The sequence below is a fragment of the Quercus suber genome, unplaced genomic scaffold, assembly GCF_002906115.3.
Source record: "Quercus suber isolate HL8 unplaced genomic scaffold, Cork oak 2.0 scaffold_73, whole genome shotgun sequence".
In the NCBI taxonomy this organism is placed as follows: domain Eukaryota; kingdom Viridiplantae; phylum Streptophyta; class Magnoliopsida; order Fagales; family Fagaceae; genus Quercus; species Quercus suber.
The window spans coordinates 1,015,325-1,026,763 of record NW_027069538.1 but is presented as its reverse complement, the minus strand read 5'-3'; the positions used below and the strand labels follow the sequence as shown (position 1 = coordinate 1,026,763).

At 36.7% G+C, this 11,439-nt stretch overlaps 1 protein-coding gene across 1 annotated transcript; it reads left to right on the top strand.

Annotated features, from left to right (window-relative positions):
• The first annotated feature begins 7,682 nt into the window (after nt 1-7,682).
• On the top strand, nt 7,683-11,237 carry LOC111995764 (asparagine--tRNA ligase, cytoplasmic 3-like). Its single transcript, XM_065773351.1, is given in 10 exon segments — nt 7,683-7,851; nt 8,400-8,511; nt 8,873-9,127; nt 9,463-9,603; nt 9,606-9,683; nt 9,686-9,765; nt 10,113-10,159; nt 10,391-10,520; nt 10,635-10,693; nt 10,883-11,237. Coding segments are annotated over 8 exon segments (765 nt in total). The 5' UTR covers nt 7,683-7,851; nt 8,400-8,511; nt 8,873-9,081; the 3' UTR covers nt 11,067-11,237.
• The last annotated feature ends 202 nt before the right edge of the window (nt 11,238-11,439 follow it).

Genomic DNA, 11,439 nt, shown 5'->3' with positions numbered 1-11,439 from the left:
ACATCGTGTGGACTAGAAACAGACCCGTATGTTAATTTAATCCATGCCTCTCATACATACTTTTTTTTTAAAAAAAAAATTATTGAATAAAAGAGTTTATTGACAAAGTAAGAAAGTTACACAAAAGGGTTTGTCTCATTTACAATCACATTTTAAAAACTAGAAAAATACATGAATAACATTGAGTTCTTATTTATCAATATCTATATCTATATATCTAGATAATAGCAGAAGTTGAGAGAAAGTGAATTCCTACAATTAAGGATGTGGTGACAAATAGGATAACCGTCTATCTAAAATTCGGACACGTATATAGTTTAATCTTTAAAAAATCATACGGTGTATCATTTGGAGAGGCTTCCTATTATAGGGATTTTTCTTTTAAATAACCATAAAACCCAAAAAATATAATTAGTTAGGCAACATTACAAACTAATTTGGTTTCTAACAATTCGAGTTCAGAGGAGTCGATTTTTGGCTAATAAAATCGAGTATATTGGAGTCGAGTTTCCCATTTTGCCAGCGTCTGAGCTAGACAGACTGTCCACGTAGGCCCATAAATCGAGTTCATTTTACTCAGTTTCTTTACATAAAAATCGAGTTAATTGAAATCGGTTTGGTTTAAAGGAAAACGAGTTCATTTTACTCGGTTTCTGTACATATAAATCAAGTTAATTGAAGTCGTTTTAATTTAAAGGAAATCAAGTACATTTTACTCGTTTTCTATACATGGAAAACGAGTATATTGAACTCGAATTCCTTTGTGCCCACCATGTGTTCAAAACGTAGATCGCACTCACTCACACAGATCAAAAAAACTCATTCCCTCCCACTCCAGTCTCACTCAAAAACTCTCTCACTGTCGCTCAAAAACTCTCACTCTCACTCTCACTCAAAAACTCTCACTCAAACTCTCACTCATTCCCTCCGTCGCCGTCGCTGTCAGTCTTAGTCTCCTCGCTCCGTCGCTGTCGCCCCTTCTCACTCCCGTCACTCCGTCTCCGCCTCGCTAAGCATTTCTCTCCCTTAGACACTGAGTCTATCACAAAAGTAAGGATTCTCTCTCTTTCCTTGCAACTGATTGGGTTTGCTTTGATTATTTCTTTTTTCTGGTTTATTGGGTCTGTTTGAAGGGTTTCAGTGATGGGTTTCAGTGGTGGCTGGTGGTTTGGGTGTGATTTTGTGGTTGATTTTGGGTGGTTGTGGGTTTAAAACTTGAATTGGTGGCTGACTCCATGGTGGGTTGAGATTTTGTGGGTTGCTACTGGGTTTGGGGTGGTGGCATGGAGGTTGTGGGCTGTGTGGGTCACTTTGGTTTGTGGGTTTTGTAGGTCGATTGATGTGTAGGTTATGGGTTTTATAGTTAATTTATGAATCCTAGGTCAACCACAATTTGCAGTGTTCAATATAATACTTAACACCCCATCAATAAATCTAAAACTTGCAAAAAGCATGGTTAAATTCATTGTCATTAAAAATATTTCACATCTAAAAAGCTAAGACTTTTGCAACATATGAATAGCCTTTTTTCAGAGTCCATCTTACTTCAAAATTTTAAAAACATAAATTGGATGATAACAATGACTATTGCCTGCACGAATGTGGAAATTGAGAGAAAAGGCTCCCTAACTTTTTGATTCCTTGCCTGAAAAATCAACAAAAACCTCACCAAGATAAATAAAACCTCTTGCCCTTTAAGATATGTAACATAATGGATTTTTTGAAAACTACCCCCAAGATAAATAGGCTATAAAAAATTTATTCCAACTATCACAAATCAAACCTTTCTCTCCCTTCCCCCACCCACCAAATCCTCTCACTCTCTCTTACACACGCACACACAAAAACAAAAACAAATTGTACTACCATCTCCACCATCATATGCTAGAACCCAACAACATTAAGGAATAACACTAACTCAATTGACTCAAGATCTCCCTGTCAATAAAGTGGTTTGCCTTACTTGTGAATCTCAATTTATATATGTTCTTATAGGAATAACAAATAAAAAGAGATAAAGAAGTTTCAAATGTACCTGTAGTAAGAGCATAGTAATAGCAAAGAAAACCTTTGTAATCTCTGTTAAAAAATTAACGCTAATTGGGCTAAAGTTGAAGCTCCCATCCACCTTGGACATATAAACTAGAATAGGCTGCAGGGGAATAAAAAAGGCATTAAATATATTAGACAACATTGAAAAAAGGATAGAGAACTTACCAAAGGAATCATAGAGAAAGAGAGGTGGCTAGTTGTGGGCCGTGGGGTTTGGTCGTGGTAGTTACAGTTGTAGGTCGGTTGTCAAAGCATTGCTCTAACTTGTCAGAACACATTTGAATGAAAATGGAGAAATGTAGAAGGCTTAATTAATTAGCTCATACTAACTTTTAGGCAGCATATTGATTTTTATATATATATATATATATATTTATTCCTTATGGTTGATTGTCATACTTATCGTTTGTGCAAGAAATTAGACTATACATTGAGATCCTTGCCAATGTACATGTGTTTATATTCCTCTTGACTCCCTAAACTTCATGCAATATGGCTACTGTTCCTGCTCAGATCCGTGATGAGTTCGAACCTAGTCCGATTGAGGATTCAGTGTTAAGGTTTTTAAAAAAACATCGATCGTGCACTGTTTGGGAAGGCAATGTAAAATTAAAACGACCACTTGCTAAATATTCTCTTCTTATCCTTTTACATTATGTTGATTTTTTTTTTCTTCCCATTTCTAAAATTCTAAGTTTGTTAATGGTATTACTAGGTTTGAATGCATAGTCATGCCCATTAGTTGGGTTAAGTTAGATTGGTTGACTATTGCACACCCTTATATAAAGGTTGCACTTAGATATTGGTCTATTCCATGAAAATGTGGATTCTCAACAACAACAACAACAATAGCAAAAACCTATTAATTGGGTAGCATCAGATCAAACCACTAGTAATTGATACAAGGTTGTCATTAAGATATAAGAAAGTCAAAAAGGCACAAGGTTCTTTTACTTCTTTTTTTTTTTTTTTCCTAACAAAAAATAATGCCAAAACAATCCTCCCTCATTCTCTCTCATATTGAACAGCTCTCATTTAAAGATGTGAAATCTTTTTCATTGTCCTCTAAACCATTTCAAAATATTAAACTATTTTAAGCAAATTTATTATCAAAAATCCCACTCCTTTTATTTTGCTCTTGTTGTTGCTTTTTTTTTTTTTTTGGGGGGGGGGGGGGGGGGGGGTGGGGGGGGGTGGGGATGATATTTTAATTTCCTTTCATAACAGCTTTATTTTTGTTTTTTGAGATCAATAGCTACAATCATATATACAAAGGTTATGGCATATTACATCTCATCACCATGGTTCTATCATGTGTAGCATCCGAGGGCACTGAAATGCCGTGGTTGTAATGACAAGATCCGAAAACGACGCCTTATAGTGGTGGATGATCGCGTCATCGACATTGTCAATAGAGTTGGATTAATTGGGCTGTATAGGACCCCATGTAAAGAGATTGACAATAACTTGATAATGGCCTTGCTTGAGCGATGGCGACCTAAAACCCACACCTTCCACCTGCCATGTGGTGAGACAACAATCACATTACAAGATGTGAAAGTTATTTTCGGGATTCCAATCGATGGTAAGGCAATTGTTGGAACAACTGACTTGACATGGGAAGCTGAATGTCAGAGTATGCTTGGAGTTCCTCCTATTGGAAATGTGCTTAAAGGACAAAGGATTCTAATTAACAAGCTACTAGAAAAAATTGACCAAGGGTTGCCTAATAATGCAGCAGAGGTGGTTGTTCATCAATATGCATGGTGTTATATTCTAGCACTCCTGGCAGACACAATTTTCGCCGACAAATATGGCGATAGGATGCATATGATGTGGTTGCAGATGTTGAGGGACCTTCGTAATCCACCTCAGTACAGTTGGGGGAGCACTTGCCTTGCATGATTGTACAAAGGGTTATGCAAGGCAACCGACAGTGGTGTCAGTCAGATTGGTGGGGCCTTGCTACTAATTCAATATTGGGCATGGTTCAGACTCCCTTTTTTGTGCCCAAGGAAGGAGGACCTCCCACCAGATGATGCATATAGCCCACCATTTCAACCTTCTCCATTGTCCATTAAGTAAGTCTCTTCCTTGACCGATTCTCTCTATTGGAAATAGATCCATAAATTTAAACGACATGACACATTGTTAGACATATAAAATAAAATTTTAACCTTAATATTCCTCAAATTTTGAAAATTAATAAGATTTTTATTTATATTTATATATCATTTTACAACCACTGAAGTCATATGTTATTATTGATGTATAATACAAGTGTTATTAATTTCCAGCTCCACCACTAATCATATGCTTAGATAATCATTGTTTGGTATAAACTTAGTAGTATGTAATGTTAAATTTACAATTGTCCATCATTTATTGTTGTTGATTACTTTAAATTCTTAATTCCAAGTATTGACTCTCTCTTTCTTAATTGTAGGACTGTGTGGGTTATGACCATGAAGAATAGCCCCCAAGAAATCTGTCTAGTCTAGTACCATCAGCTATTAGATTGTATGCGTCCCAACTAGGTACCCAAATTATGTTCCTTCTATTGTTTATGACTATTGTATTTACTGCTTATAAAATAGCTCATAGTCGAAAATAATGGAACATTGCATAACGTGCTGCCATTTTATTTGGCTATTCCAGGTGGTGTGGGAACCATATCAAGATGACTTAGCCCACCTGCCTCTGTTCTGTGTCGCAGGAAGGGACGTATGGACGACGAGGGTGCCGCTTGTAGGCTTCTGGCTAGTAGAGAAATATACACCGGACCGTGTCTTCGTCAGTTTGGGATGGTACAAGAAATCCCCCTATATGTTGATACTGACGACGCCCTTCATGCCATAGACATGAGGGGGAAGATAGCGGTGAATTGGAGGAACAAACATTATGGCCATATCCAAGTATGGAATAGTCGAGCACGATCTCTATGTCATGGAGCACGACTATAGGGTGATATGTCGCCTACTCATCCATACTTCGATTGATATGGTAGGGTGACTTGGAGGTTCGTCAACCACACTTCCGCTTCACTTCTTATTATGGTAATTGCTTCGACCTTTCTTTTCAATTTTTGTTGCGTATCACCATTTTGGTGTTAGATATACTAATTGTATTTTTGTACTTGCAGGTTGCCAGTCACAAGCAGATGTTGACGAATTATACAGTAGGCAATCCCATGTACAAGCATATCTCAGCTGTACTTAAATATGTGAAACGCCTTCATCGTATAACTGCCCAACTTCCCTTAAAAGAGATCGATGGGGCAAATCCAGATGCAGTAGAAGATACTGGACGACCAAGCACGAGCTCAAATCGTGCCAGCCATAGCCATGGTCAGCATGGTGCACCCCATCAAGTTGTTAGTAGGCTGGATCCCCCTCCACCCCCACATGCATCTCCTGCGCCAGAGTTCCCTCCACCCCCTCATGCATCTCCTGCCCCAGAGTTTCCTCCACTCCACATGCATCTCCTTCCCTAGAGATCCCTCCACGTACTACTCATGCAATTCCTGACCTAGAGATCCCTCTACCCACTGTTCATGCATCTTCTCACCCCAAGATCCCTTCACACACCTTAAGTACATTTTTTTACCCCGCTCATCTTTCATTTACTCTGCCATCCTTTGATCTCGGCTATGATTTTAGTCAGACCCCTCCTGTCATGCACACTCAATCCCCCTCGTACAGCATTGGTCATATAGACCATGTACCACCCCATAGTCACTCCATGTCATTCATGCCCATTCCTGGACTATGTATAGATCCCATGACTACGGGCGTCACTAACATTTCATCTGCTACACCATCCTCCCCTGCAATTGTAGGATCTTCAATTGTTGGGAGTCAAGCAAAACAACCAAATGTGCATGTTGAGAATGAGTCGGTAGTTGGGTTACAATCACCCCCACAAGGTCAACTTAAACGCATAAGAAAAGCACCTCCTTGTGGGACAGGTGGTCACAAAGCAGGACACAAGGCTGGCCCCACGGTATGACAAGTCATTTAATGTAATGAATATTGAGTAATTGCTGTTATGGTTGGTATTAGAATTAATGTAATCCATTGTTTGGTTATAACTCCATCTTTGCAGCAACTCGAGGAGCCTCACCAAGGAGATGTAGTATCCCCTCCCTCACATACTAGACATTATACGAGACAGCATAAACGTAAAATGCATTAGGATCAACACCCCATCTGAATGTGTATGTGAATTTTGTTATTGGGTTTGCAATTCATTTATTTTAGGCTAAATGTAATATATTGTTATCTCTAAAATTTGGTGTAAGCTAGATTTGTTTTGTCACTTAATTTTAAAAAATTGCAACTTTTGGCAGGCAAAAAGAAGAAAGGACATCTAAATCATATAGTAGCATTGCAATCAGCAATATATTTAACAGTCCAATTTTCAGCTGGTATTTTCTTTTTCATTTTTACAAGTTACCATAGTCAAAACAGTTTTAACCGGTTATGTTGTTATGCAATACTGGTCTGGTTCAATGACATGCCAAACACCCTTCTTTGAAACCATATTTGTCTTTGTGTGTGTGAGAGTTTATTTGCTCTAGCATTTAGCATAAGTGAGTTAGTTACTATTTCCTATATTGCTTGGTTAGTCATTATTCATCACACACCAGTAAGTTGATTGTCTCTGAGAACTCCAAATTGGTGCTAGTTTAAAAATATATTTATGTAGTCAAAGTTGTTAAAAAAAAAAAAAAATCAATCTTCCCTACTAATTATTAATTTATTACATGGAAATAATTTTCCTAAAATCCCAGATTTAAATTTCTATTCACAAGTTACCTTTGCTAGTGTTATGTTAATGCAAATTCTTTATGTTATCTTGTAGGTACTAGTAATGACACCCCAGATATTTTTGGATGTCTTAAGAAAGGCATTCTTGTGTCCAGAAGCAGTATTAAGCTAATTGATGAATGTCATCGTGCTACTGGTAACCATCCATATACAAAAAGAATGAAGGTGAATATCTATTAATGCAAATATCCTTTGTTGTACACCATCTTAAGCTGATTTGTCGTTCTTATTTTTTATGAACATCTCAATAATTGTGTTGTTTTGGTGAAGGAATTTTTGAAATAATTCTAATAACAAGCCAAAGATTTTTGGAATGACGGCATCCCCTGTAGTTATCAGATCTGTTGTTATATTAAAAATCATTTTTGCTTACTTTTACTTACAAATGTGTGTAGCAGGTGTCTCATCCATTGTGGAGTGTGAGGGTCAAATATCAGAAGTAGACAATATCCTGGATTCCAGGTATTTTACAATTTTAATAGTGATGATTCTGCACTTATCATGGATTAAACTCAAGTATTGATCCTTTCTTGGTTAGATTTATACTGTTGGAGACAGGACAGAGATTGAAGTGTATGTGCCCTCTGCAAAAGAAACTTGTAGATTTTATGACCAAGCGTAGTTTCCCAGTTTGGACTAAAAGGGGAAAATTGAGGCCTTGTGTTCCAAGGTATTTATGAGCAATTTAATACACATATTCATACGTATTCATGCTCACCCACAAAAACACATCCCATCCATGCTTATATTTTTATTTTTAAACAGTAAACTTGTCAGGATACTAATAAAAGCTTATCTGCGTTGACTAAATGGGCCTCTTCGCTTCTTCCAGGCCCATAATAGGCCTTCTCTTTCTCTCTCTCTCACTCTCACTCTGTGCAGAAGAGAGAGAGTTCCATCGTCCATGGTTAGCTGAAGAAGAAGAAGATGAAGACGAAGAATACTAATTCAGAAACAGAAGCTGATTTAGGTGAGTTTTTACTTATACCTTGTGCCTCTGTTTGTGTTTTTATTCTGTGCAGAAGAGAGATATAATTACATATATTTGATCTTTTCTAGGTGAGAAACATAATTTTTGTTGTTGTTCTTGAAAGATATAATTTTTGTTGTTGTTAATTATTAGATTCGGATGAGAATTTAGTAGTATGAATAAAAACCCTCTGATATGCCAACTTAATGCTCCACCAATTGCTCTGGGTTTTGATTGCTTGAGTGTAAAATGAAACCAAAAAAAAAAAAAGTGGGATTGAGGATTTGTGTTTGTAGGATTAGGACTAGGAGCCCTTCACTTGATATAGGATTTTACAAATCCTTAATGCAGACAAGGAGATTTCTTTTTTGTTAGTTTGGGATTTGCTTCTTTGTAGTATTAAGTTTAGTAAAGTCTTGACGCTTGTTGTGTTTGGGCTCAATGGAGGAGGAGTGAATTTATAGTTTTTTTCTCCTTTTTTTTAATTTTTAAATTTTTTTTTTATTGACAAGTGTATTTATAGTTCCAAGGTTTTTATTCTGTTTCAGTTACTCCATGGAAACTTGGTGGCATGTTCAGTTATGCATTTATCTGTTAGTTGGAATTTCCTTGCTATTCTTTTTTGGCTCCTGCATGCATAGTTCTTCGATCTCAAGTGAGGTGAGTTGACCTTACTTTTTGTTAGCTGAATTTTTAAGAGTTTATAATTCAAAGCCGTTGCTTTTTTCCCTTGGTGTCTGTGTTGTGTGACAAAGAACTATAAATGCACTGGTGTGAAGAGTCATTCAATTCAAGTCACTAAGTGGAGCATAAAAACAACATAGGTAGAGACTCTGTGGAAGAAAATGACTTTTGCAACACATGGAGCCTTAGATACAGTTGAAAGTAAAAAGGATTCACGTTGTCGATACCAATCTATTCTTTTCACACTGCTTCTTTCACTTCTTAAATCTACCTAGGCAAGTTCCCTATCCTTTGCATAATTTGTATGTTTGGTTTGTCATCATCACCTTGGAAACAGAATATTTTCTCCCTGGGATATTGTGTTTTTTTTCCCTGAAGAAGCACTTGTTGTAAAGTAAAAGGGCATCAAGGGCATCAAACGTACTAGCCGGTCTTCCTGAAGCTCCTGGAAATGTGCCTCTGCCTCTTTGATAAGACAAAGGACCTTGTTATTCATTATAAGTTCATAGTGGCCTTTCTTCTGTCGATAAAAGTATAATTTAAAATATGAACAACAGTTGCAGCACAACACATGGAGATGCAGACACTGTAGGTATGTAAGTCTCGTTTTACTAGATTTAACCTCTTCCTCTACTTATCAACAAAAAAGAAGGAAAGATTTAAACTCTTGCTCTATGTATTGATATTTAAGGTGAACCCTTCAATCATTCTCATTGTGTGTTTGCTGAATTATACAGTACCTCGAACAAAGCTTTAATCAATTGCCAATTATTGTAGGAAAAATGATTTGCGAATGTAGATGCAATGGTTCTATTTGAATAATGTTTTTCAGTTATTTACAAAAAACAGGTTCTGAGCTGTATTTTTTTGTTCTCTTATTTTCAATATCATTGTGGATCCTTCCAATCTTGTTGAAATCTGCCAAAGCAAGAAAGGATGAAATTCTTGCTTCTGTGTCTGAACTAAAAACAGCAAAAGCAAATCTGGCAAAGCTGGAGGAGAGATCAAAGCTTAAACCTGGTTTACCCAAAGATGATGGGAAGATTGACTATACCCATGATTTCTTTGCCTTCAAGCATTTTTGATTGTCTCTGGCCAATTACAAGTTGAATCTTATGCATGTGCTCTTAGTAGTGTCTATACGTTTGGACTAGAGCTGAAAACTCTCACACTTCCAGGCATTTAGCTGAGTTCTGGATGGTGGAGCCTGAAATAGCATTTGCAGAACTTTAGGTATGTGAAACCTATATCTTGTATACTCACTGATATTTATTGTGTTTGAGAAGGCTGATCTATAGACTTTTGAAGTTCTATTGAATGCTTCAAATGAGTATGTGCATAGGTGTTTGTATGTGTGGAAAATCCTGGTGTGGGCAGCTCCGTTATCATAATTTAATAAATTAATTGTTGTTATATACATCAACCTTGACTTGGCTTTGTCCAAGGAGCAATGCAATTTCAAGATAATAGGGTTTTGTTCCAATGAATTCATTTTACACCGCTTTGCTCATCCATCTGCACTATTTCATCAGCAATTGTTATGTGTTGGGATTGCAATGCAAGCTGTTATGCAATAGGCTGTTAAGAAATTGAAGGAAATATTGGTTGAAATGTCAATTGTTGGGTAAAAAAAGGTTGAAATGTTGATGTTTTATCTTGTTGTGGTGCACATATATACATGTAGTATGAAATTTAATACCCAGATGTAAAATTAAAGTGTCTGTTTTTGTAGGATGATATGAACTGTGCAGAGGCATATGTGAGATTTCTGTGTCAGTGGTTACTTGACTGTCTTTTATGGGTTCCTTCTGCTTGAATAGCCGTTGCTGATCTCCTGGGTTTTCTAATTTTGCAGATACTTGACAGAGGTGAAATTTCAAAAGCCTGTCATTGTCCATAATTACCCAAAAGATATCAAGGCATTCTACATGAAGGTGAATGATGACTGTAAGACAGTTGCTGCTATGGATGTCCTTGTACCAAAGGTACATTGTCTTATTCTACCTGTTTGTTGTTTGGTTTCGATGTACTTAATTATGGTTTTAATTTTTGCCGCATCTTTGCATGTGAACAAATTGATATAAGTAGACAATATCCAGGTGGGTGAGTTAATTGGAGGAAGCCAAAGGGAGGAGCATTACAAGGTTATTCAGCAGAGGTATGGGAATGTTTATGCTTGATTGGTCACTTTTTGGGTTGTGAATTTCCAAATGATGCTAAAATTTTCCACTAGTTATTTTCCCAAATATTTGACATTTATTTTGCTCAATTAGACTTCACTCCATAGAAATCATTTTTCCTTGAATTATTGAAGCAATTTTGTTGGGATGCTTTCTTTTTTTTGCAGAATACAAGAGATGGGGCTGCCTCTTGAGCCATATGAGTGGTACCTTGACCTATGGCGTTATGGAACAGTAAAACATAGTGGTTTTGGTCTTGGTTTTGAACGCATGCTTCTTTTTGCCACTGGCATTGAGAATATCAGAGACGTTATTCCTTTCCCTAGATATCCTGGGAGAGCGGACCGTTGAGTTATTCCATTGCTTGTTAATCTTAGTAATTTGCTTGTAGAATTCAATGTAAGCTATTTGCCAAAATGAGATAATTGTGGCATTTAATTCATGCAGCCTTGCGCCTTCCTGTGTTGAAAAATTGTGTTTGCAAATCTTATTATCTAACCAGTTGTGTTGGGATTTTTGGAATCTTAGTGGGTACAAAAACTTATGCCAATGCTATTATAATTAACCTTACTTTCAATGAAGTGGAAATATATTCACATTTCAAAGGGGAAAGAACAAATGTGCATGAGTTGTACTTACTTAACTTCCTACAAGGTTGTTTCAATTTATCATGATTTGTGAACAAAAGTGGATAACTTATACTGTTATACATATTATCATTTAG